We start from the raw sequence: 27,061 nt of genomic DNA on the forward strand, positions 1-27,061 counted from the left end.
GAACCAGATCCAACTTCTTGCGTGAGAAATGGCATGTACATGTACTGCACCAAGGATGCACCATCTGTTTCCGGGACCGAACGTGATTTTATAGTCAGCAAGCGCCAAGCAGCAACACCCCCCAAAGAAATGCGGACAGGACAGGAGCCAAACTCAGGACCAGCCCCAGTATCCGGTCCGTGCGGTCGATCAGGTCCCCATTCCCACAACCAAAACCACTAGTGCTCCCTCTCTTTTCCCTCTTTTTTGACAGTTCTTCGCTCACCCCATTAACTCTGCCGCAAGATGCGAAACCACCGAGCCGAGGCAAAATTTCGTGTTTTGACCCCTTTACCATATAAATTCACGAGCTGATCCCGGCTGGGAAAAAACTCGGGATTTTACCCTTTACCGCCAGGGGTACTGGCGGTAGGGTTAGACGGAGGGGACGGCGGCCGTTTGCCCGAGCTGACGCGGATAAATACCCTATCGCCAGGGGTACTGACGGTAGGGTTAGACGGAGGGGACGGCGGCCGTCTGCCCGAGCTGACGTGGATAAGTACCCTACCGCCAGGGCCCCTGGCGGTAGGCTGTCTAACCCTACCGCCAGTACCCCTGGCGATAAGGTGTGGCTGGGTTTTGCCTCGCAAACTTTCTGTGACGAAATATTAAACTGCCCTGGCGGTAGGTTCACCCTACCGTCAAGGGGGTTGGCGGTAGGCTGTGTGACCCTACCGCCAGGGTCCGTGACGGTAGGGTCCTGTGTTTTATTGTTTTAAGTTCAATTGCTTGCTTCTTATCAAATTCAATATAACAGCAATATCACAGCAATATCACAGATTTTAAATAATTAAACTTGGGCATCACATACACATAGAACATGTCAAACGAAGTTCAACTAATTAGTAAACGGAGTTCCACATAGTTTCACAAATAATAAACACATAGATCCACAAATAACAAACACATAGTTCCACGTAGTTTCACAACCACTAGACAAGTTCAACCAAATAGCAAACACATAGACAACCCAACTACAAGAGCCAAGTATCCAAGAGCAGAATTAGTTGCTCCTTCCCCTCTTGGGGGTACGGTCCTCGTTACTCTTTGAACGAGCCTCCTCAGTCTTCTTCTTGGGCCGTCGAGAAACCGGTCTCTGGAAAGGGTCCGGACTCAGCAAATCCTTCTTCTTCGGATTCCTCTTCGGCAGCTGAGGTGGTTGAGATGATTGAGTTGGTGGAGGTCCATAATCTTCATCGTACTCCTCCTCCCCGTTGCTCTCATCCTCCTCCTCCTCCCCTTCTTCATGTGTGGCCTCGTCCTCCTCATCCTCATCCTCCTCCTCCTCCTCCCCCTTAACCAACCTAGACGACGAGGGAACATGGCTCGATGAGCCGATGTGACCCTGTGGGGCTACAGGCTGATAAGCTTCAACCGACCCAGCTCCAGCACACCCAAGCAGCCCTACCAGCTTGCGACAACGCTTCACGAACTTCTGCACTCACAATGAAACAAGGGCATAATAAATATCAGATTTTATGATTCAAGTGAACAAGATGCATCTGTTCCGTGGAGGCTGAAATTGTACCCTCATCGTCCCCCTCACTCTGTTCTCAGATTGTACACTCCCGAGGGCATCACCTAGTGCATCTGAGGCTTTAAAGATGCATCTGTTCAGCTCACCAGACTGTAACTGCATAAGTCAGTCACGATGACGAATAAAATAATTTAAATACAACCGTCGGTTCAAACTTACCACTCTGTTGATGAGGGGTGCAAACTCCCTAAATCCACTGTGCATGTCTCTGATGCCGGTCTGGTAGGCCTCTTCCTCGGGGTCATCCCTCTCCAGCTCCGCGATGTCTTCCGCCGTCCACCGAGGCCTGAGACGAAGACAGTGCTTCTGGCCATCATCGTACCACCTCATGTGTCGGCCCAGGTAAGCATCCCAGTCAGTCACTTTCCTCTCCACGTCTTTACGGTACCTCCGTCGGTTCCACTCCGTCACGTGAGTTTTATGCTCCTCTCCCCAGTCTTTGATCGACTGATTTTTCTGCCGGCTCATCCTGCAAGGCATAGGCCACAAGAAACATCATAATAAAGTCGTCACGCAATGAAATCATGGGCACGAAGAACAAGCGCACTCATACGTGGAGCGCGTGGCCGCCGGTATCGGTCAGCGGGCCCGGTGGGGTATGCTGATACATCCCAAACTGCGTGGCCACGCGGTGTGGCAAGTGCCACTCGACGGCGTACACACAGATCATGGGCACTGTGCACCGCCAAAGATCACTGTCCGCATCGCACATCACGTTCAGATCGAAGTCCCACTCTCGGTCATGATACGGCTACCAGTTTACCTATTACATATACATTGGTAAGTTCCCACTCTCGGTCAAAAGTGGAATCAAAGAGAAAGGTGGTGAGCCAGTTCATATACCTGCGAATGCGTCAAAGCGTCCAACTCGTTGGTGTAGGTCTTGTACGAAGTCTTGTTTAGGCCCGTGTAGAGTTTGACAACGTCCCACTCGTAAGCTATGGTGGGGTGTCGAGTCTCGTTGCCGTCTTCGCTATAGGCACCCCATGTGCGTCTTGGCATCTTCTCCGGATGCCCCACCGGCAGCCGCTCCCACATCCAAATGGAGAAGGCCCAGACAAAGCCACCCATATTGGACTTGTCTCCTATCTTTTGCGTTGCGTCGTCAAGCTGCAAAACATCAAATGAGGATCAGATATAACAAAATGTCATGGACATACTTTCGTAGGTAGGCAATTAGATACTCTCTTACCGAACTGTATAGGTAGGCGAGAGATGCGGTCCCCCAACTGTACCCTGCATCCCAGTCCGCTAGAAAGAACAGATACGACCAGTTGGCGGAGTTCCCGGAGCTGTCTGGAAACACGACCTCCGTGAGAAGATACCACAGGTAGGCCCTCGCGTACCACTCCACAGTCGCCTCATCGGCGTCTTCGGGGCATGTCTTCCGGTGCTTCGAGAGCCAGGGCAACGATACACCGGATGTACGGTTATCCTTAGCACCGGGGCAGTCGCCGATGAGGGTGGTAACCCTCTGCTGCCAGTTGGTCCTCTCCACTCGCCCGGTGAGTGCATGACCCTGATCGGCATGGCAATAATCATCGACCAATCCTCGAGGATCACCGTCATCTCCCCGCATGGCAGATGGAAAGAATGGGTCTCCGGTCGCCACCGGTCAGTCAAAGCTGTCAGAGCTGCATGGACAAGCGTCGGCGGCTGACGCTTGAACTGCAACACGAAACCCAACAGTCGGGCTCTCTTGAAGTACGGCGCGTAGCGCTCGTCGTAGTCCATATTCCCATGAACCCCATGACCCCTCATGCGCAGTGGCTAGAGCATCTGTCAAAAAGTGGATGCCAAAAGTTAGGAAATTATTTTCATAAATCCGAAAACTTTGATCAATATTTCCTTCATATTACTCACCTCTCCGTTCTCTATTAAACGGGCACGATGACCCTTGTCGAATGCGTAGTCAAGCATGGAGTACCGTGGGCCAATGTTGTCCGCAAGAGGTGCCTGCCTTAATAAAATTTCATAAACAAAAGCATCATAAGCATAAGCATACATAAAAAAATGAATTTCCTTGGTTACATGAACTATGGTTCATCTTAAGCATATTCCTCCAACGACATCTACTACACATGATGGATCAAATCATATCAACATGCATCATATCAAAATAAAATCCTCCAACATGCATCATATCATCATTTTTTAAAACAATTTTTTTTAAAATAGAGTTCATCTTGATTGTATTTTCTTCAAACAACATCTTCATGTCATCATATCAACATGCATCATTAAACTACAATCAAGTCCTCCCACATGCATTACATCATAATTTTTTTAACATAAAAAATTATGAACTAGGGTTCATCTTCACACTAACATATGAACTATTGATTAGAGTTCATATTCAATACCACTAGTTACTAAAGAACTAAGAACTAGAACTAGAATCAAGCTAAAACAATCCTAGGTGAAAAAAAATCAATCTAAGTTCAAAAATATGCGGGATTTCAAGCAAATAATGCATCGAATCGGAAGCAAGTTTGCAAAAACTAATTGGAGGGATCGGAGGAGCTTACGTTTCTCTCTTGGGGGCCATCTCGATCCGCAAAAACGATGAAGAAACGGTGAAGATCCGAGGGGGGGAGTGGAGGAGATGAGAGAGGGAGAGAGGGGCGAGTGGGGGGAGAAGAAAGAATTGCCGACGGGGGAGGGGGAGGGGTGGGGAGATGGCCAGGGGCGCGGGGTCTCGGGCGAAATAACTGCTCGGACCCTACCGCCAGAGGCGCTGGCGGTAGGGTTAAACAGCCTACCGCCAGGGTCCCTGGCGGTAGGGTGCGACGGAGGGGGGCGGCGGTCGTCTCCGCGAGCTGACGTGGATTAGTACCCTACCGCCAAGGACCCTGACGGTAGGCTGTCTAATCCTACCGCCAACGCCCCTGGCGATAAGAAAAAGGGTCAAATCTTGATTATTTTTTCCAACCAGGGTCAGATCCTGAATTTGTATGCGCTAAGGGTCAAAACACGAAATTTTGCCCCGAGCCGGCCGTGCAAGCGAAGGGGCATCGCCCCCGAACAACTGGAGTCACGTGCGGGGCAGCGCGCCGAGCTGCCGACGTTCTCATGTCGCATACTCTACACAGCACTGCCCCGGACATGCAACGCGGCCTGATGCACGCACGGCAACGTCCAAAAGAAGACCCCCAAGCGGATCGATCTGCGCCAGGGGTGACAGTGCCTCCCCGCGCGGAGCGGCAAAAAGGACGGCACGAGGATGCCCACCTCCTTGCACGCACCGGCACCGCGCCTGGTTGGCGGTGGGGCACCCGGCAGCGCTTAGCTCGCACGACACACGCCGCCGCCGCCGCCGCAGCAGCACGGGAAGGGAGGCATGGAGGAGAGACCGAGAGACACAAGGGGCGTGTTTGGTTGCCCGCACCGAGCCCAACCAGGCCCGCGGGGGAAGGGAGAGGCCTGTTTGGTTGCCTGGTTTTCCTGTTGGGCCTGCATCGCCCGCTTCTCAAAGCAGCCCAGAGCCTGGCTCGCTGGAAACCCTCGGATCGGCAGTTTCTCGCGAGCCAGGCTGAGTGCGGCGCGAGGTCGCTGGGCGGGAGCGAGGCGCGGGCGAGGGGGGATGGCGGGAGATGGAAATCTGGCGCGCCGTCCCGGCGCCAAATTCGCCTCACCCCCCTTTCAGTCGCTCACCCATAGCCATTGCCTCCCTTTCTTCTCCACTGCCTCACCACCGGCGGCGGCTGCGATTTCAGATCTGCGCTATAGGCGGCGGCGAAAGAGGCGGCGGCGTTTGCGGCAGTTCTGGTGCTCCCCTTGCTGTTGGCCACCGTCTGGTCAACCTACTATGTGCCATGGCTCCCCCTACGCCGTCCTCGTCTCCGATGCCGGTAAGCAGCACCCCCTCCCCCTTTCTTAGCTCAGTGTTTAGGCCTTTAAGCTAGGTGTAGGATCGATTTCCACCTGAACGAACCGTCGATGTCGACTAGGTTATGGACGCACGGATGAGGCTGATAATCCAGGCAGCAACACTGATTAGTGTGATTCAGGCATGGGTCATGTTCATGCACCAGAGAGCTGTTCGTCGTGCTGGGAGACCGTTGAACCACTATGGTCCATTGTTTCCCCGGGAACAGGAGAGGATCCAAAATCTGAACTACATCTACAACTGCAATGACGTCGAGGCTCTGTGGATGCTTAGAATGAAAAGAGCACCATTTGCCAGGCTTGTCGAGACCTTCAGGAGCAGGGGCCTGTTACAAGATAGCATCAACACTAGTGTCGAAGAGCAAGTGGCCATGTTCCTCCATGTTGTTGGCCATAACCAGAGGTTCAGGGTCGTTCACAACATGTTCAGGAGGTCAATGGAGACCATCTCTAGGTACTTCAAGCAGGTGCTTTTTGCTGTTGGGGAGCTTAGAGGAGAGATGATCAGGAGACCATCTGGCCAGACTCCACCAAAGATTCGCGGAAGCCCAAGATGGTATCCATACTTCAAGGTGAGCATTGACAATATACACTTTTCATGGCTTGATATGCTTGTATTGTGCAAGTTCAGCACTAACACAGGCTAGTGATGCCATTTTCAGGACTGCATTGAGGCAATAGATGGTACTCATGTCACTGCCAGAGTTCCTAGGTCACAGTCTGCAGCATACAGGGGGAGGAAGCACTACACAAGCCAGAATGTGCTTGCTGCTGTTGACTTTGATCTCGGGTTCACATATGTGCTGGCTGGCTGGGAGGGGTCAGCGCATGAGGCAAACATTCTCACTGACAGCATGAGTCGACCTGATGGGATCAACATCCCCGACGGCAAGTTCTACCTTGGAGATGCTGGCTATGCATGTCGGCCGGGTGTTCTTCCATCCTTCAGGAAAACCAGGTACCATCTCAACGAGTTCTCTGGTAGGAACTTTCCTAGGACTCCACAGGAGCTGCTTAATCTCAGACACTCCAGCCTTAGAGTAACTGTCGAGAGGGCATTTGGAGCTCTGAAGAATAGGTTTAAGATCCTGGATCAGAAGCCATTCCACCCATACCCCACGCAAGTTAAGCTAGTTCTTGCTTGTTGCATTCTGCATAACTGGATCCTCCAGTGGGGTTTTGATGAACACGTGCCTGAGGAGGAAGAGGTCAAGCCTGACGATGTTGTTAGCTCTGGCCATGGTGTGGAGGCATTTGACAATGACGGTTGGAAGAACAAAATGTTGGAGTGGGGAGAGGCAATGTGGCTTAACAGAGGTCAGTGCAGGATTTGAAGAAGAGGAAGAAGAAACAGCAGCAGCAGAAGCACAGAAGAAGAGGAAGAAGAAGCAGCAGCAGCAGAAGAAGAAGAGGAAGATGAAGCAGCAACACCGATGAACTATCCCCTATTTAGCCAATGGCTCTTAATAATTTGATCTGTCATTTGGTTGTAGTTAGGATGAACTGTCATTTGTTTAACTAGCTGACACTATGTTCAGATTATGTGTGGTAAGGTCACCACTAGATAGAAGTGGTGACAACACCTTATGCAGGTTGCAACCAAACACTATGTCATATGCGCACCTAATGCAATGCGGGCAACCAAACGTTGGGTCAAAAATGTTTGTCTCATGCAACTAGGGGCATGCAGGCAACCAAACTATGTGCATCTGGGTTTTTTTGGCCTGCATCTCCTCAAACCGGCTCAATAGAGCCAGGATCGCCGGGCCAGGCTGAATCGGCAATGTAACCAAACATGCCCAAGGTGGTGGCGGTGGCTCCATTCTCGGGTGGCCCTGCGCACAGCCTGTCGTTCGTCCACCAAGTTTGGAAGCTCGGCGCAGTGCAGATCCAGCCGGCCGGTGGTTGCGCCACAACCACGACTGCTGCCGCTGCGATTATTGCTCCCTTTCCCAAACCCCAAGCTTTCGTCCACCCTTAACCATCAGCCCGCGATGCACGCATAGTACTGGTACCACCCATGTCCCCGTCCGCCTCAGCACTCGCGAGGCAATCAACCATTAAGGACGCGAAACGGAGTGGAGCCCCCAGCAGCATGCCAGCATGTTAAAAGGGCGAGGGTGGCGTGGGGAACGGGGGTGACCAACGAACAAACATCGCTTGTCACGGCACGGGTAGGCTCCACGTGACAACGCAACGGATCTTGTTCCTGCCGCCTGATCGTGTCCGGGAAAAGGGCGCCAGGCCGCGCCCCACTACAACAGCCGACCTGTGTAGGCTGTGCTACCAGTACAGCTTAGTTGCCACGTCGTCTTTGCATCTGCAAGCAAGCAAAGCCTTCCGATCTCATGATGAAGCTTTCATAGCAAGCATCGCGTTAGTCAGTCAGTGGCGATTTCAGCACAGAACAGGGTTTAATTAAACACGCATGATGCGAATACGCGATTATGAAACTTTCGATCCGTTGTTGATGCAAATCCGACATGAGAAATACTGGTAAATTGCAGAATCATATATAGGGTTGAGGTGCTGCTAGTGCTACTGCTGCACGCACGGTGGGCCAGAAGAAGGAACCCACAGCACGCCGGCAGATCAATCCACACACCATTCAGTTTAAGTCACCTGCAGCTGCAGAGACCGGGGCGGCGTTCTTCAGCCCAGCGTAGTGTCTGTCATCTTATGGAGAACGGGGGAAACTGACGCTGTCGGCCTAGTACATCTCGCCGGCGAACAGCATACCGTTGGGCGACTGGGAGCTGGCGGCGGAGAAGTCGGAGGACGTCATGGGTATCGAGATCGACAGCTGGGTGGCCGAGAAGGAGGCGAGGCTGGAGTTGTCGTCCGTCAGGTCCGACCACGAGTCCCTCGTCTTCGGCCACTCGTCGAAGAACGGCCGCAGCGTCTGGTTCTCCTGCTTCGCGGAGTCCATGCCGCCGCCGCCAAAGTCGCCGCACCCCGGGAAGGAGAGCGGCTGCTGCCGCTCGGACTTGACGGCACTGTTGCTGCTGCTGTTGTTGTGGTTGTTGTTCTGACCCAGGTCACTCGTTGCTCCAAGCTGAGGAGCGTAGCTTGAAAGCGGGAATGAGGTCGTTTGAGACGACGGCGGCAGGCGCCATGGGTTCTCCACGGAGGTATTCATGGCTTCTGTCATGAGCTGACTGTGCTCGTCTGCCAAAGATCTTATTCCATATGCGGTATACCTGAAGTTCATGTCAAAGACCGAAAGTTAATCGGTGAATGCGCATATGAAGTACAAACATTGAAGAAGCATTACTAGAAAAGAGTCCTTCCACGAGTTATTCCTACTGAATAGTGCAAAAGTTGTTTATGGCAAAGTCCAGTGCGCAGTTGCTAGGAGATGAAAGGACAAAATCTTTGGCATAGTTGTACAGAGCTAGTGCTCCAAAATTTGCAAGGTTTTGAGTCATCTTACGGTCGTAACGAAATGAAGAATTGTTGCAAAGTTACTCATGCACAGTACAATATGTAGTTACCGATAAATCATCGCGACCGAGTAAATCCTAAACTTTCAGTTTTTTCATCATTAAATTATCAGGAACCCTATTCATCCGTGCTACTTTTACAAAGTTTACACATGCTGTGAGAGAGTTAGTAACTAACTCTAGAGCAAATCATGGAGATAACCGTTTCTAAACTAAAGTGGTATGTAATATTTACGCGTAAGAATAGCATTGCTCGAAATTATCAAGGAACCAAGCATACCTAGAGTACAAATATAACAGCTGGTGACAGAAGAAAGCAAAAAAATCGCAACAGAGGTGGCCTATTAATTTGAGATGCAAAACTTTTTTTAGAAAAGGATTTGAGATGCTAAACTGAACTAACACAACTAAGCAGGAAAGAGTGTGGATTCCCCAATGTGAACTAGCGGCAGAGGAGTGGAAGGTTTTACACCAACAAGTTCACTGAAGTTAGATCAAGCAGTTGTACAGTTGCAGTGATAAAAAGTTAGAAACACATAATTGGTACAGATGAAAATGGTGGGGCTTCCGGCACCACGCTGGCCTCTTCAGAGATAGTGGCGACCGGTATTCAGAGATAAAGCAGCTAAAATGGCCCAAATCATTGTGTGCAGGCCCTAACAGAAACAACAACTGGATGCTGTAGAAGAATAAAGAAGCGGTGTACTAAATGGCAAGGGAGGCCAGGCACTACAAGCACTGCGAGACTCTGCGACGACAGACCACAAATATGTTGTGCATCATCTATTTTCATCTTTATATCATGGACAGTACGTGTTTGAAACTTAGCCTGCGCCAAAGCCAAGTGAACAACCTGCACCGCAGTTCCACTTCCACCTGAACAGAGATCTATCATAGGGGCCGACTGTCCCCAGGTTCTCAATCTAAAATCTGATCCCAGAAAGCAGATCTAAAGGCAAAACGCAGCAGAAAATGTGTTGCAGCGCAGAGAGTAAAAAAGTTTCAGTGATAGATGCAATGCATATCGCGAGTGTTGCAACGGCAGAGCACTGTGCATCCGAACAAAATGGGACGCAGAAATTAGAGGACCAAAGGTATCCATCTTGGCTTGGCTGTCTTCCAATCAGTTTGAGGCATGATGGCACCGTTAAAAAAGACAAGGGACACTGTATGGCATGGAGAGATGTCATGAGCAGTGCGGACTCACCTGAAATCTTTGCATGTTCCGGCGCCACCGAGAGCCGCGTAGGGAGAGGCGGCATTGCTGCCCATGTGCTGCTGAGGCGGCCCCAGCGCGGAGGAGAACGTGCTGGGCATGGACATGCCGTTGTTCCCCCCGCCTCCACCACCGTTGGTGCTGCCGCCGATGGCGGGGTAGAGGGAGTGGCTGTGGAAGCCGGTGGCGAGGGGCGGCACGGCGGAGGCGGCCGGCGGCTGGGTGTGCGGGACGAGCTGCGTTTCCACAGGCTTTCTTGAACGGTTGCGGCCGCGGTGCATGTGGCGCTCGCAATACTTGGAATCGGAGGCGGCCTCCTTGGCGCACCGCCACTTCTTGCCGTCCGTGCGCCGGCACCGGCCCGGCTCCGGATCCACCTTCTTGCCTAGGTACGATCCGTACCCGACTGCACAAAGCCAACAAACCCGGTCGATCAGATGCAAGGTGAAGTTGCAAATATCCTTCGATCGAAAAACAATGGCGAGCAGCGATAAGCTGTTCCATTAGTTGGATTTGCAGCATTAATCCAACTGAGAAAAACAAAAGGAACTGGCGGCAAAACAAACAAGGAGGCTCTGTTCTGGACATGAGCACGCTGCTCAAGTCCTGTTTCGAATCGAACAGTAGCACCCCTACGAATCCATGGTGCCTAGTAGCCTGATATAAACCATGAAGATAGAGTAGCACTGGTTGGGATTACTAAAATAAGCGGAAGCTCACGCTTTCCGGGAGCAAATCCGGCGGAACGCACGGCGTTTCTCGAGCAGCGGATCCCGGATTAACAAAAGACCGAAGCGAGTTAACTAATGGATGCAAAGTACACCCCCACCTGATCGGATGAATAAACAAAGAACGCAATCGCAAGATTTGCGGTAATGATGAAGAAGGTGCGAGAGAGCGGGGACGTACTGGCGAGGGGGTTGTGGTAGAAGCGGGCGGCGAGGGATTCGATGCCGCGGCGGATGGGGAGCACGAGATCCGGCGGGACGGGCACGCCGGCCACCAGGTACTTGTATATCAGCGCCTGGTGCTCCAGCTCCTCGTACTGCGCCGCCGTGAAGGGCACCGGCCTCGCCATCCACCTCCCGTCCATCCGCGCCTCCTCCCCCATGCCGCCATTGCCGCCGCCGCTGCACACGAACATCCATGGAACCACGTCACGCGCAAGCAAGAAAGAAGACGAGTGAGGAGCCAAGAACCGGGTGGTGGATGGATGGATACTTACGCGGAGAAGGGGGAGGAGCGGCAGAAGGGGAGGAGGGAGGCGGTGGCGGCCGGGGAGGAGCGGCGGTCGCCTGCCGGGGAAAGAGAGGCATACGGCATCGCCATCTTTCTCTCTCGGCCGCTGTCTCCCTCTCGCGCACACAACACACAAGCCAAGCTAAGCTAAGCCCCTGTGCTTGCCCACGGCGCTCCCCCGGAAGCGTCTTTAATGGGGTTCCCCGCGGGCTGGCTGGCGTCGTTAATGTGCTTTGCTTGGCTTGTGCGCGCGCGCGCCCCCGCCTTTATTACCGGCTTTGTCTCTCTCCCTCCCTCGCTCCGTGGCCGCGTCGCTGTCCACCTCGCTCGGAGGAGACGGTGGATGTGGACGAGGCCGACACGAGGAGGAGGAGGAGGCTGTGGATCCCAGCTAGGGGCGAGGAGGAGGAGTAGATGACAAGCGCCCCCTCCCTCCTCTTTCCCTGTCGCTCTAGCGTAGACGTACCAGCTACTACGACGACGACGACTAGTATTTCTCCCCTCTCTCTCCTTTTCTCGTGGGGAGGAATGGATATGGTCATATGGATGTGGATGCGATGCAATGCGGGCACTGTAGCGAGCGAGTGGTGACAACTATTGCATGGGAAGAGAGAGATAGAGAGAGGCTTGGGGTGCGTCTGTCTGTGTTGTGTTGCGGTTACCAATGCCGACTTTTAAAGTCCGTCCGTGAGAGGGTGCGGGGCAACCGTTTGCGCCACTTTTCTCTCGTCATTTTTTTAACACCGATAACTGCCACACGTGTGGTGTATCGGGTGATTGTGCCGCACGCCTCGTGTGGTATGGAGAAGAACTCGCCCGCAAGACCGCATCCGGGCGCGCGCAGCCACAACCCGCACGTCCGGTGTGTGGCAAAACCGCCCACACGTCCGGGCCAAACGACCGCGCTGCCCGCACGACCCAGCACGCCAGCTGTCCCGGGCTCCTTCCGATCCCCGGTCCGCCCTGCCGCCATTGTCTCGCATCTCCCGATCCCCTACCTCCGTCGCCTTCCTTCTCTGGTTGCCATGGCAACCAGAGCAAATCCCTAGCGCCTTTCCCACAGCTAACCACCCACCCCACCCCCACCCTACCCCCCTCCCCGCACTCCCAAGACGACGAGCTAAAACAGGTGGATCCCCGATCTTCTTTTGTCCAGAAATCTGAATTTGCAAAATTTGCCCACGAAGATGGCGACTGGATCCACGCTATCAGGGCAAACACCCCACGAATTTGTGTGTCTTTGCATTTGCCCACCAACATACGCCAGATCTGCCATATACTATGCTAGACTTGTGCCAAGCTTCTGGGTTGGCTTTGATGCGAGTAGTTGGTAGCGTAGTAATCACTATAAAATAGGGAGAGAAAGGAGGAATTTGGCATGGGGAGGGAGGAAAAATAATTGCCACTTGTATCTAACGTCAGTTGCCATCTATCGTTGTCCATAGTTGCCACCATGTATTATTGCTTGCCATCCTATTTTATTTTCTGTTGCCATCGCTTCAAAATGATAGATGGCATCCAGAATTCAGAAAAGAAAAATGGATGTGCATGTCCTACTTGCCATGAGGTGTTGGTTGCCTACGCAAAAAATATTATGAGATTGCCGTGTTATCTTCTACGTGCAAACAGCAAGAACGCTTTTTGTGGATTGTTGATGCGTTCTTGTTCATGCAGTGACTAAAAGCATAGTAGCAGAAAAGAAAAAGCAGAAGAATGAATCACGAAGATGGCACTGATCCTTGGCTTTCTCAAAGGCCGGAAACGCCACCTTGGGATGCAGCAGAGTACAATCAACTCATTTCTTCAGGGCCATTGCTGCCACTACTAGAGCACTACGCGGGCATCGGTACGATGCATGATAAACAAAGAAGAAACAGTTGCCATGTTCGTGACGATGAAGATGTCATTCTACTTATGTCCTACAATCTATTTTTTAGCAGGTTCTTATGACCAAACCACAATCAGGGGGGCAGCATGGCAAGTTTCGTCACAGGGCGCTAACGCTGACAAATGTACGGGCAACCAACTTCAGCTAGCTAATGTGGCAAATCAAGGTAACGCATACGAAAAAGGAACTTATTGTTGTGGACATGAAATTAAACTTGCAAGGATGGCAAAAGACTCACGAGTTATATCGAAAAAAATATAGGACCTTCATGCAGCACGTGGCATCAGGCAGCAACCATGTACCTGCCATCAACATCGTACACAGGTGAGCGCATGAAAGTGAAGTTGTGGAAAGTGAGTTAGGAGAAAGGAACATATATGACAACTGCAGTTGCCATGCCTGGACAGCTTCGGTTGCCATGGCTGGACAAACTGCAGTTGCCATGCCTGGACAACTGCAGTTGCCATGTATAATCAAATATGACTGCAATGTCTAAACAACCGTGGATGACAAGTGTGAACAAATCTGTGTGGCATGGTTGGACCACTACATGTGCCATGTTGAACAAACTACAGTTGCCATGCAATGACCAACTGCTACCATGATTGCAGGTTGTTACGGTGGAACCACGTCGGCAAACATCTCATGGCAAGCTTCACAGTTGCAGGAAAGCGCTATTGCAGATAGAGCACATCAAATTGGAATGACAGACCACACAAGATCGGCACATGCGGCACAACAAGGTAAAAAAAGTGAAAACAGAAAACAGTACTGCATTTGCTTTTGTGGGGAATAGCATGTGAAGAAAAGTAGATTTGTAATGGTGGTGGTGGGAAAAACAAAAAAAATGCTACTAAGTGGTCATGTGCAAAAGAGACGTATATTGTCTTCGGGATTTGCCAATTGCTATAAGAGTGTGTGCAACATTCATGATTGTTCACATTTGTGTATTGAGCTCAAGCCTAGAATACAAAGTTTTGATGCTAGAGTATACTGGTTGCTATGTGTTGGCAACAGTAGTTGCCATGTATGCTGGATTGTATCTGCCATTGCTATGTGCTGCAAGTTCTAATGCTGAAAGAAGCTGGTTGCCATGTGTGGGCAACAGTAGTTGCCATGTGTGTTGGACTATTTCTGCCATTGCTATATGCTACAAGTTCTCAAGCTAAAAGACGCTGGTTGCCATGTGTTGGCAACAGTAGTTGCCATGTGGTTGGACTGTAGCTGCCATTACTGGAGAATTACAGTTGCCATGCATGGCCATATGCAGATTCACGGCTTGCTGTGTGAAATGATGTCATGCAAAATCACATACAATTGCTGTACTCCGTTACGATACACATGGCATTCAAGCAAAATCTTACGCTCGTACCTGATTTTTTAATGCAGGACCTTCAACTACAATTAACAGCGGCGCGGGGACATCTACTGCGGGGAGCTCTGAGCGCACGGAAGACGCGTTCCACCAGCCAGCCAACACTCATGCCACAAACAATGCCGAGTCAGTGTCGGAAATGGCAATCGTGCCAGCAATACCGACAAGCACACATGTGCACACCAGCACAAGCAACACTCAAGCAGGTGAAACAGCCGCCGATACTGAAGTGAATGATGAAACCGATGACGAAGCACAAGGGGATGAAGATGGTGGGCAATCAGAAATCATGGTACCCCAGCCACCGTATCTTGGGCAGAGATTTGATTCGTTTGCAGATGCAAAGGAATTCTACCAGACATATGCAAACTTCCATGGGTTTGCGGTCAACACCGAATACCATAGGAAAATTAAAAAAACTAACGAGTACAGTAGAGGTGAGATGAGGTGCTACAAGGCACGAAGAAAGAAGAAGGGCAAAGGTGATGCGCCTGTCATTCCGGAATGAAAGAGAGGTATCATTGTCAAGACGGAATGCCCTGTCCGGTGTAAGTTGAACGTAGATGGAGCACAGTGGGTGGTCACTGAATATTTTGACGAGCACAACCACGAGCTAATAAAGAAGTTTGACCTGGTAAAATTTCTGACCGCCCACAGAGGATTCACCCCCCTCGAGAAGAAATTCATAAAGCTGCTAAATGATTGTAACGTCGGTCCATCAAGAATGGTGCAGATACTCTCCCTCATCCACAGCAAAAACGGGTCTCTGAGTAGCATGCCCTACCTACCAGCACACGTCACAAACCTAAAGGCAAAGTACCGTAGAGAAAGCAAGTTGGCTGACATAGAAGCCACGATAGCCTACTTCGATGAGAAAGCGAAAGAAGATCAAGATTTCTTCTACAGGATAAGATTGGACAATGAGGACCGTGTCAGGAACATGTATTGGGTGGATGGTGCTGCAAGAAGAGCCTACAAACATTTCCGAGACTGCATTTCTTTCGACGCGACATATCTCACTAATATGTACAAGATGCCATGCGCTCCATTCATAGGAATAAATAACCACAATCAGTCATTGCGGTTCGGATGCGGGCTCGTTCGAAACGAAGACACGGATGGGTACGTTTGGCTGTTCAAGACCTTCTTGGAGTGCATGGGTGGACTTGCTCCAATGAACATAATAACAGACCAGGATTTTAGCATGCGTGCAGGCATAGAGGAGGTCTTTCCGTTAGCAGTGCACAGGCACTGCAGGTGGCACATTATAAAGAAGGCTGAGGAGACACTAGGACCGTTCTTTGCTGACCGTCCAGACCTGCACAAGGCATTCGAGCTGTGCGTGGACCACAACTTGATGGTGGAGGAGTTTGAAAGGAGCTGGATGGCTATGATTGAAACATATCAAGGCCAAGACCACGAGACGCTTGCTAGCTTGTGGGATAAGCGGATGTACTGGGTGTCGGCCTACTTCATGCAGTGCTTCTTCCCGTTTCTGCAGACTACACAGCACAGTGAGGGGTTCAATGCTGTTTTGAAGAGGTACGTGAGCCTTGGCAACTCATTACTACAGTTTACCAAGCAGTACACCGCTTTGCAACAAAACATACTGGGATCCGAGCTACAGCAAGAAGCAAACACCGCGCTCAAGCAGCCAAAATTGCTAACGTATTTACCGATGGAGAGGCAGATGAGCAAGATATACACCAACACGATTTTTAACAAGTCAGTTGTGTTACAATCTTATTTGCACAAATCATGAAGGTACCAGGTGCCATGTAGAATGCAATGCAGTTGAAATGCTTATTTGAAAATGATGATTGTGTTGAAAAGTAGCCATTAGGTACAGAGTAAACATGATATGTAGTTGTCGTGCTTAATGAACTACAGTTTGCCATGCTTAATGAACTGCAGTTTGCCACGTTCACTCAACTGCAGTTACCATGTTTGCATAACTGCAGTTGCCATGTTTGATGAACTGCAGTTGCCATATTTAATGAAATGTAAATTCCAATGGCCATGATGGTATGGAATGCAAATGCCAAATTGAAGTTGTTATGTAGTTGCCATGTTTAAATGAAATGAAGTTGCCATGTTTAATGAACTGCAGTTGCCATGTTTACTCAACTGCAGTTGCCATGTTTAATGAACTGTAGTTGCCATGTTTGAACAAATTGTAATTCCATTGGCCACAACAAACAAAAGGTGCTACAAAAAACTTCACACAAGAGTTTAACAAAAACCACACAAAACTTGCAGATTCCAAGAACAAATAAAGCGTGCGAGCATGTACACGGCTTTCCAGGTGGACGAACATACGTTCAAGGTGTGTTCTATCATGGGCATGTCGGATTCAGAACCTGAAGACCCAGATAAGAGAAGGAACTACTTTGTGAAGGCATCGATAAGCGAAGGCGAATACTACTACCAATGCTGCAAATTCGAACGGGGCGAGATTGTGTGCTGTCACATTCTAAAAGTAATGGACTTGAACGCGGTGACACGAATGCCCCGCCATTTCATAAGGCGGCGATGGACTTGGGAAGCTGACGACGCATTGGCGCCGCAAACATCAAACGCAGTTTTGGCCGTGCATGACGAGAGACCAGAGTCAACCATGGAAGCCGTGAGGCACGTTGTGTTGACAAAGAACTATGTTGAACTAATTGATGAAGCGTGCAAGAGTGATGAGACAGCAAGGGTCGCAGAAAAACACAGGATGGCCCTCAAAAGAGAGCTTGATGAGATCAAGAAGAGGAAAGCTGAGGAAGCCTTACACAGGTTCCCCCGCATATCAAGTGTGCCTTCGTCCACAGGGCCATCATCTGAAAACTCGGAGGTAGGATCTGAAACAGCAAGCACACAAACACAGGTTAGGAACCCGCCCCGTTCCATCACAAAAGGGCGTCCAAAAGAGATAAGATACAAATTGGTATTGGAGATTCAAGCAAAACATAAGAAACCAAAGAAAGGGACGGGCAATCCGTAAACAACATTGGAGCACTTTGACTTGGTCCATGGTGACATTTTTTTGTAATCCAGATGTTCTAAATTTTGTAAAAACTGGAGAATGACTCTTCAGGTGCATCGGAATCTGAAGTAAAAATGCCATGAAGGAATAGCTGCAGTTGCCACGTGTATGGCACTGAATTTGCCATGTTACTTGAACTGAATCTGTCATGCAATTTCTACTAAATCTGCCATACCATTTCTACTGAATCTGCCATGCCATTTCTACTGAATTTGCCATGTTATTTTTACTGAATTTGCCATCTTATTTTTTACTGAATCTGCCATGTTAGTTGTACTGAACATGCCATGTTAGTTGTACTGAACATGCCATGTTAGTTGTACTGAATCTTCACCGCGTAGATTTCCATGTTCAGTCAACGCATTTTAGTCACACATATTGTATTCTGGTGCAAACTATTGGAAACAAGTTGAAACGGTCTCGTGCAGCAACCGCACAAGTTACTGCTCCGTGATCAAATTACCATGCTAGCCGGTACAGTTAGCAGTGCAAAAAACCCAAAAAGCCAAACAAGAAAGAACGATAACTTTCACTAACCATGATTGATCAACTACATTTGCCATGTTTTCAGACATCAAGGACGCATTCAAAACACCATGCTGGTACTACCAACCCACAAGCACATAATAATACTGAAAACACATAAACGTATCTGCTGTCAAACCTAAGTAGGTTCACATCCACACATATATTACAAACTATTAAAATGTCACTCACCCGCCACCACTGTATACTAGGCTACGGGGAGATGCAGTCATAGCATATTACAAGGACATAGTTTTGAAAAAACAAGGTAATACCTTACATTCCTCGGCAACAGAATGTAAGGTAGGCGTTCGGTCAGGAGCACCACGTGATCACTTGTACTTCTTGGCGGCTTTCTTCACAACTCCCTCTATGAACTCACGTGCGTTGGACCGCGTGTTGAAATCTTCATTCATCAACCAGTTCCATGTGTAAATTTTTCGGAGCTCGACGACCATTGCAGCTGTGACGACAGGAACCCGTCGACCTTCCCACTTTGCAAGGTATTCCAACGTGTGAAAGCCGCAGTCGTGCCTAAACAAGAAAAGAGTCAGGTTAACTCACAAGAACATATAGAAAAAATCATAAACTTCAATTCAGAGGTGACAAAAAGAGAGGGTGAGCATTGGTTTGGAGGACACATGAAGAAAAGATGGGAAAATACCAGTTTCCTTGCTTTGTAGTCGCCACGTACTCAATTGGAAAATGTCTGATCTGGACCTTTGAGTTTTCATAGTGACGGTTCCATGTCTCTTTGAGGTTGTTGATGAAGTATTCAGCATGCGTAGTAAGGTCTGCATCAGCTTCTGAACGCATTGAATCAAGCACCTCAAAATGTTGGTTCTTCAGATCAGGGCAGATCGCGTAGTGGTGACCACACTTGTCATGTGGGTCGTGTGGTGCAAGCTCCTGGAACATGGGGAACAAGACCTGCAAACAAAAATGAAGGAAAGAAAAGAAGCAGAGCTCACATTAAGAACATAAATGATGTAGTTGGGAAAATGACATGTAAAGATATCACCGGTTACACTAACAAGGCACATGAGTGACTACGAAAGCATCAAGGGTCCAAGAAAAGTGGACCAACGTATAATGTTTAGTTGTAGTGGGTAATTAAAAGAAGTTGCCGTCCATGTATGAACAAAGTTGCCATGTATTTTAGTTTGAAGTTGCCACATAGGTTGTATTAGGAAAGCAAATCAGAAGTCATTTTACATGGCAGCTGTTGCCACATGAAACAGCTGTCACAAAACAGGGTGTAGCCCACATCTGAAGCATAGCTACTGGCAAAAAAATAACATGGGAGGAAAAAATGTGCAAAAAAGGAAGGAGTACTCACACATTTCTTCATTGTGAGCTTGAAATCACCATGCGCAGCAAAATGCTTCCTCAGGATTTTGTGGTGGAAGTCACCATCCCATATTTTGCACGTCACAATGTACTGCATGATTGTTTTGTTGGGAGACATATCCATATGCCTGTTGATGAAGTCAATCCCACATGCAACTACATTCTTCGACATTTTACCGAGTGGCCTCACAGACTCGACAAGATCACCCAGGTCGACGTACGTCGCATCACATTGTATGATCTTGGTTCTGTCCAAACATGAGCTGTATGAAAATGATATAACATGAAAGAATCATGTCTACTAAGTGAAAAAAAGAAATAAAACGTAAACGGAGCATATCTAGAAATATCAAAAGGATGAATAGTAAAAAGAGCAAAGCAAATGAGAGGTTTATGTGGGTGTGGTCATTACGCTTTCAGCTCCTTCATGTGATTGCTGTTGGACCTCGCATTTCCAAAGCGCTTGACAATATCGTACAACTGGTTCTGATCCTTTGTGGCCTTGACTTCCGGCTCATAATCATCCGCGGGTGGCGCGTGAACTACCCTACGCTGCCTCACAGAACCAGGGGGTGGCACTCCTAATGGTATCCTCAGATACGGACTCAGCAGGCACGTTGGAACTTGATTGGCCCTGACCTCGTGAGGACCTCCTCTGCAATGCTGCCTCCTCAATCCTGCGGTAAGCTTCATCAAGTGACGGCGTAATCTCCTCTGGGGTGGCTGCAAGGGTTAAAAAAGTGGGTTAGGAATCCTTGGAAAACAAAACAAATCTAGTTTGAAATAAAGGTTGCAGAAATATGAGATGTAGGCACAGAAAGTAGGGAGTTGCCATGTGCAGGCAACTCCAGTTGCCATGTTCAATGCATTGTAGTTGCCATGTGACAACAACTACAGTTGCCATGATGTATCAACTAAAGTTGCCATGTGCTTGCAGAATGGAAAATGGAGTATGGCAATAGAAAAATGTAGGTGACAGCGTGCAAGCAAATCCAGTTGCCATGTCCATCAGATAACATTTGCCATCACAAGTGAGAACCCAAAAAAAATGCTTGGAACAAAAGTCAGACTAAAAAGATGTATACATGAATATGATAAACGCATAAAGAAATGTACCTTGCACAACCGGCTCTGCGAACTTCACAGCCTTCTTGCCGTCGACCATTGGCTGCGCCATCATTGGGGCCATGCCTGCCGGGAAAGCAAAGGCAACTGGTGAAGGATCTTGCACCACTGGTTCATCTTGACTGCGATCAATGCCAAGGCTACAACTCGGTGGGGTGAAGGCCATTGGGTGCCTCTCCTGCCTACTGGCCGGACCGCGAACAACTTGCTGGGCAGAATCCAAGGGTGAAAGATCAACAAACATTTCTGCATCGGCTGCTGCACAGTCATCAGGCCTATTCGTAGGACGGGGCGTGCTGTCAGCGGTATCAGTCGCAGCTTTCTTGACAATCTTCTTGTTTGGGCTGTAGGGGATACCGATGTTGACTGGGAAATTAGAAGTGCGCAGATTTAAGCTGGGGTTATCCACTGCGGGTAAAGACGCAGTCTGCTCCGCACGTTCACCTCTGTCAGTCGTGCCCGGCTTGCCACCTGGGTCGGTTGTACTCCGGTCTTCCGTTCTCTCCATAACATTGCTTCTGGCAGGTGGTGGGAATAGTGTGGACGCAGGCACATAACCAGAGTCATCTCTGCTGCTCCTAGCTACAGCAGGCGCGTTGGGTGTGTCTGTAGATTGCTTGCGGGGGCTACGACGCCTAGGTGGAAGACCAGCTCGCGCAACGGTCACCTTGGCAACCTCTGGAGCACCAGAAGCTGGAGCTGTTGTGCCAAGAGTCTCACCTATGGATGGCATATCATTATGAACTGTCGCCTCAGCCCCTTCTTTCGTGGATGAAGAAGTGCCACCACCCACGCACTTGGAATCCGTGTTAGATGAGCGGGAATCTTCCTTGCTTAGGTTGATCTCGGGGGCGTCCACTTCAACACTTGCTGATTGGGTCGCATGGCTCATAGCAGCATCCTTCATTGCTAGCAGAGTGGGCAATATTTCAGCAGTCCTGGCAGATACCGACCCGTCACTCCCAGATGTACGGATGCCTGTTGTCGTAGCCTGCACATCTGCAACCGGCGGAGATGTTCGGCCGCTTGCATCAGAGCTAGTGGGAATAGTGGACGGTGCAGCAGCAGGTTTGTGCACTGGCGCCTCATGAACGTCTGAGTTGCGACCTGTCGACAGCTTTGAGTGTATGCGTTCGAGTCGGTCTCTGGGGTTCTGCTTTGTCACGCGTGTGGTAGTCTTCTTCACCCTGAAAAAAACACACGAACATTGTTAGATGAACAGATGATAGTTTCCATGTAGGTAGAATAAGAGTTGCCATGTGGACCAGTTAGCAGTTGCCATGCGTAACAAGCAGCAGTTGCCATGGTAGACATCTTAAAAAATGTAAGAAATGTGTGATGTGCCAGGAATGCCATTTCAAAACTAGGTGTGGATGAGTGCACAAACAAATGGAAAAGCTGGTAGTTGCCATGTAGGTGGAATAAGAGTTGCCATTTTGCCTGGTTAGCAGTTGCCATGCAAAAACAGGCAGGAGTTGCCATGTTGTAAGAAGAAATAGAGCATGGGAGAAACAACAGTTGCGATGTGGGACTGATGGCAGTAGCCCATGTGGCAAGCTGAACAGCTGCATTGAAAGGCAAAAATATAGCAATATGGCAATGAATAAAGAACATGGATAACCTACTTCTTGACTGTCTTCCTCAAATCTGGCAACACGACAGGATCACCGGTGTTGGACGTCGACGTACGAGGAGATGACCTAGTGGAATGCGTGTCACCAGCAATAGGGCCACCCTTGTTCAATCGAGCAGAAACACGGGTTGGCGTTGGTGCTTGTTTCTTCGTAACTGCTCGTCCACCAGCTGTCGCCTCGCTGCACATATAAGAAAGAGGCAAAAAAGGTGCCAAGTGTCAGACACGAAAATCGTTGCCACGCTTAGCAAAAACAAATGGAAAAAGGGGCTCAGTCTGTTCGAAAGGATAGACAAAACAAAACACTAAAAAAGAAGTCGAACCTCCTCCTAGCAGCTAAGGGATCGGTCCTAGGTCTCTTGACAGGAGAGCCCTGCCCAACCTCCTCTGGATCCCTCCCCCTCTTTGAGGGCGACACCCCCTTGCCTCTCGCAGCTGTCTGTTCTTTGACTTTCTCCGGTGAGGGGACATCTGGTACACCCTTGCCCTTCTTACCACCTGCACGAACGTCGACATGCTCATCATCGTCGGTGTCATGTTGCACGTTCTCCATGTCATCGTCGTCGTCCTTGTCGAGAACAGCATCTCCATCTAGTTCATCTTGTGTGTCGGGAAGCTCCTGTGAGCTGTTGTAGTCGTACCGACCACGGCAACCAGTTGGCCGATGTGTCCGTTCTGCAACAAATGGAGTGAACTGCCTCGCAACCGCGTCACCGTCAGAGCCATTAAGGGACGTCCAACCCTCAACCAACTTCCCGAGCAAGCTGGTCATTCCGGATGCAAACTGCCCAATTAGATGCTCAACAGGTGCCCTCGCCTGTGCACGAAACAAGAAGCAGCAGTAACCAACCGTATTAAAGTCACGTGCACAAGATCAAAATAAACCAAACACAACCATAGATATATATCGTGACGCATGGATAATTAAGCTACAGTAAACCTCTGTTAACGATGCCACGTCACCATGATTACTGTTATTAATCTGGTGTTAGTCCGAAACCGATTATAATTCAAAATTCAAAATCAAGCAAACAATAAAAGTTTTCAAATATTAAAACAAAAATGTTTGGTTAGTGCCAAGTATTACATGGGTGATTATGGTGGAGAAACCACACTTTTATAGAATGCTTAAAGGCTCTAAGATAATTAAAACAGTAGTTAAAACAATTAAATAAATGCCTTTTGTATTTTATAAAATATTAAACTATTCATTTAGTTGCCAAAAAGATAATGGGGAAGTAGCATAATTAATATCGCTAATTTAGGATTTTACATTATAATTTATAAAACTAAATAAAAGAGGAACTAAAATAAAACAGTAAAAGAAAAACAGAAAACAGAAATAAGAAAATAAAAAGGGGCCTAAGTTCTACTGTGCACTTAGGCCTACTAGCTACAGGTGCGGCCCAGCCCACCTGGAGTCCCCTCCTTCCTCCTACTGCTCATCCAAGCTCGGTGGCCGCCGGGCGCTCGTCCAGGCCGCGGATGGCCACGCGGCGACCATCCGCCGAGCCCCCGCACGGCTAAGGCCGCCCCCGACCCCCGGGAAACCCTAGCTACCCCCAGTTTTCCCCCTCGCTCTCTCTATCGTTCCCGCTGCGAGCTTGCCCGAGAGCTCGCCGCCGCGACGCTCGATCCCGCGGCCACCGTGCCCCGATTGCCCCACCGACGTGCCCGAAGGGCTCCCCGACGTCGACTACGTCAACTACGCCGAACGGAACGAGCTGGGAAGCCTCCACGCCGCCGCCATCTTCTTCTCCTTCCTCAGATCGCCGCCGTCTATCGCCGTCGATTCCGGATGCTCCGCGCCTCCCCGAGCACACTGCCACTTCCCTACGGCTCCCGGTGAGCCACCACGTCTCCCCCCTCGCTCCCCCGCACGGATTCATCACCGTAGCCGCCGTTGCCATCGCCGCCCGAAGCCCACTCCGCAACGGAGCTCGTCACCGTCGTCCTCGTCGATGTCGTGCTCACCCGAGCTCGCCACCGTGCTCTAGGCCTCGCCAGGACCCCGTAGAGCCTCCCCAGTAGTCCTGCCGTGCCCTCTAGCCGCAGTTCGCGCGAGGGCCGAAGTCCGGCGTCCGCCTCGCCGCTCGCCGTCGACGTTCCCGACCACCGCAGCCTCTGCCACCACCCCAGATCGCCTCGCCATCGTCTTCTCGTTCGAACGAGTCCAGCCGTGTCCGATTTGAGCCACCGTAGCGCAAATCCGGCGGCCTCCCGTGCGCGCCGCCGTGCGATTTGGTCGTCGGCGTTGCTCCGGCCGCCGTGCTGACCTGGCGCCAACGTGGCCCTATGGGGGCCACCCCATTGAGGCTGCCAGTGGGCCCCACGGGCCCCAGTTGACTGGGTTGACCCAGTCAACTGCTGACTGGGCAGCCCAGTGCCACTGACATGCAGGCCCCACCGCTTAATTAAACTAATGAAAATGTTTTATAATTAAAAATAATTAGTTAAGCTAACAGTCACTAACATGTGTGGCCCAGCTGCTAATTAGCCATGTTTAATTAAAATAACCCACTGTTAGTCCACTGTCGATGACAGGTGGGACCCACTGGTCAGTTTAACCTGGTCAGCCGTCCTGTTGACCGCTGACGTCACAGTGACGTCATGCTGATGCAATATTCCTTTTATGTTAATATTAATAATTCCAGAAAATACCTTAACCTTTAGAAATTCATAGTAATTAAACCGTAACTCCGATGAAAATGTTTTCTATATGAAAGTTGCTCAGAAAAATCCAACGAATCCGAATACGCGGTCCGTTCATCTGTCACATGCCCTTAGCATGCTGAACATGGAACATTCCCCCTCCGGTCATCTGACTGACACAGGTCCGGAACCGGGAACCCCTTCTCGGTTGAATTCCCCCTTCACCTATATCGTGTAGCCATACGTTAGGTCACACCCGGCACATCATATTGCCACGTTATGCTTTGTGAAGCTATGTTTGCTTTATATTTACTGTTTCTTCCCCCTCTTCTCTCCGGTAGACCCCGAGACCGATGTTGCCCCTATGATCGACTACGTCGACGACGACCCCCTCCTTGCCAGAGCAACCAGGCAAGCCCCCCCCCCTTGATCACCAGATATCGCCTATTCTTCTCTTTACTGCTTGCATTAGAGTAGTGTAGCATGTTACTGCTTTCCGTTAATCCTATCCTGATGCATAACCTGTCATTGTTGCTACAGTTGTTACCCTTACCTGCTATCCTACTGCTTAGTATAGGATGCTAGTGTTCCATCAGAGGCCCTACACTCTTGTCCGTCTGCCATGCTATACTACTGGGCCGTGATCACTTCGAGAGGTGATCATGGGTATATACTTATATACTCTATACATGACACATGTGGTGACTAAAGTCGGGTCGGCTCGTTGAGTACCCGCAAGTGATTTTGATGAGGGGGCTGAAAGGACAGGTGGCTCCATCCCGGTAGAGGTGGGCCTGGGTTCCCGACGGCCCCCGACTGTTACTTTGTGGCGGAGTGACAGGGCAGGTTGAGACCACCTAGGAGAGAGGTGGGCCTGGCCCTGGTCGGCGTTCGCGGATACTTAACACGCTTAACGAGATCTTGGTATTTGATCTGAGTCTGGCCATTTGGTCTATACGCACTAACCAACTACGCGGGAACAGTTATGGGCACTCGACGTCGTGGTATCAGCCGAAGCTCTTCTTGACGTCAGCGACGGAGCGGCGCGCGCCGGATTGGACTGGAACGCCTGCTAGGCTAGGTCTGCTTCCGGCCGCCCTCGCAACGTGCAGGTGTGCAATGGGCGATGGGCCCAGACCCCTGCGCATAGGATTTAGACCGGCGTGCTGACCTCTCTGTTGAGCCTAGGTGGGGCTGCGACTTGTTGATCTTCCGAGGCCGGGCATGACCCAGGAAAGTGTGTCCGGCCAATGGGATCAAGCGTGTTGGGTTATGTGGTGCACCCCTGCAGGGAAGTTTATCTATTCGAATAGCCGTGTCTGTCACGCCCATAGATGCGACCCTATCCTAAAGGAACGCGAAGGACCCATAAAATTAAGAGACAGGTAAGATCCTAGGAAAAGACTTGTGGGTTAGGGCCCACTAAAAAGAAACACCGTTAAGAAAGGATTGTTGAAGAGAAATGATGCACCGGAACAATTGAAATATTTGAATGAGGTGACAACCTCGAATTAATTCGAACACAGACAAATCTCCTGAGATGTCTTCATCACTCCGGAACGATTAAATGATGAGAGGGGAATGAGCAACGGGAAACATTTGAGCCGAGGAAAGAATATAGTTACTACCGAAAATTGGAATTGAATCCACCGGAGAAGAAAAGAGATGAAGAATGTCAAACGAGACGAGAATTCACCGGTTGAAATAATTGAGGAAAAACTGAAGAAGCTCCGTACGAATGAAATTGATGCTCGAAAGAGACTCAAGCTCCGGGAATAAAAGGGTGGGAGGGCGGGAAAAACAACGGCAACTTGGAAGGGGAAATCGACGAATAGCTTTGGAGAGAAAAGCACCAGTTGAAATCATTGAGGAAAGAATGCAAAGACTTCGCACGAGTATGATGGGTACTCGATTATAGACTCCGGTTCCGAGAAGAAAAAGGGTGGGCGGGTGGGAAAAAAACAAGGGCAACTTCGGACAAGGAAACAACATCGGAAGAGAAATAACTGAGGACTGATATCGCAAAAGATGACGAGGACCGAAAACACTCGAAGAGAAATGCGCCGGATTGAAAAAGGATGGACAACGAACGAAAACTAACCACGAGATCCTGAAGAAAA

The 27,061-nt window shown here is 49.8% G+C and overlaps 2 protein-coding genes and 1 long non-coding RNA gene across 4 annotated transcripts; 2 read left to right on the plus strand and 1 right to left on the minus strand.

Moving 5' to 3' along the window:
* Positions 1 to 7,877: 7,877 nt before the first annotated feature.
* LOC109750632 (growth-regulating factor 4) lies at positions 7,878 to 12,008 on the minus strand. Its single transcript, XM_020309598.4, has 4 exons — positions 11,349 to 12,008; positions 11,033 to 11,253; positions 10,115 to 10,529; positions 7,878 to 8,664 (listed from the first exon to the last, which is right to left on the minus strand). Exons 1-4 carry the CDS (start codon positions 11,450 to 11,452, stop codon positions 8,175 to 8,177), a joined length of 1,230 nt encoding a protein of 409 aa, XP_020165187.1. The 5' UTR covers positions 11,453 to 12,008; the 3' UTR covers positions 7,878 to 8,174.
* Positions 12,009 to 13,060: 1,052 nt separating this feature from the next.
* LOC120965881 (uncharacterized) lies at positions 13,061 to 13,556 on the plus strand. Of its 2 annotated transcripts, none has more exons than XR_012186870.1 (3): positions 13,061 to 13,208; positions 13,300 to 13,416; positions 13,512 to 13,556. It is a non-coding gene; the product is annotated as an uncharacterized lncRNA (long non-coding RNA). The 2 variants fall into 2 exon arrangements; XR_006664843.2 differs by having other exon boundaries at positions 13,303 to 13,416.
* A 1,793-nt stretch (positions 13,557 to 15,349) lies between these two features.
* LOC109750634 (protein FAR1-RELATED SEQUENCE 5-like) lies at positions 15,350 to 16,387 on the plus strand. Its single transcript, XM_073502067.1, has one exon. The coding sequence runs from the start codon at positions 15,350 to 15,352 to the stop codon at positions 16,385 to 16,387; it is 1,038 nt and encodes a 345-aa protein (XP_073358168.1).
* Positions 16,388 to 27,061: the final 10,674 nt, after the last annotated feature.

Source organism: Aegilops tauschii, chromosome 6 (genome assembly GCF_002575655.3).
Source record: "Aegilops tauschii subsp. strangulata cultivar AL8/78 chromosome 6, Aet v6.0, whole genome shotgun sequence".
NCBI lineage: Eukaryota > Viridiplantae > Streptophyta > Magnoliopsida > Poales > Poaceae > Aegilops > Aegilops tauschii.

Excerpts from the sequence above, each read along its gene's own strand:
- LOC109750632 (XM_020309598.4), bottom strand. The coding sequence starts at position 11,452 with ATGGCGATGCCGTATGCCTCTCTTTCCCCGGCAGGCGACCGCCGCTCC. Across the intron at positions 11,254-11,348 it reads CGCTCCTCCCCCTTCTCCGC|CGGCGGCGGCAATGGCGGCA; the intron begins GTAAGTATCCAT and ends GTTCGTGTGCAG. Across the intron at positions 8,665-10,114 it reads GGAACATGCAAAGATTTCAG|GTATACCGCATATGGAATAA; the intron begins GTGAGTCCGCAC and ends CATGAACTTCAG.
- LOC109750634 (XM_073502067.1), top strand. The coding sequence starts at position 15,350 with ATGGTGCAGATACTCTCCCTCATCCACAGCAAAAACGGGTCTCTGAGT.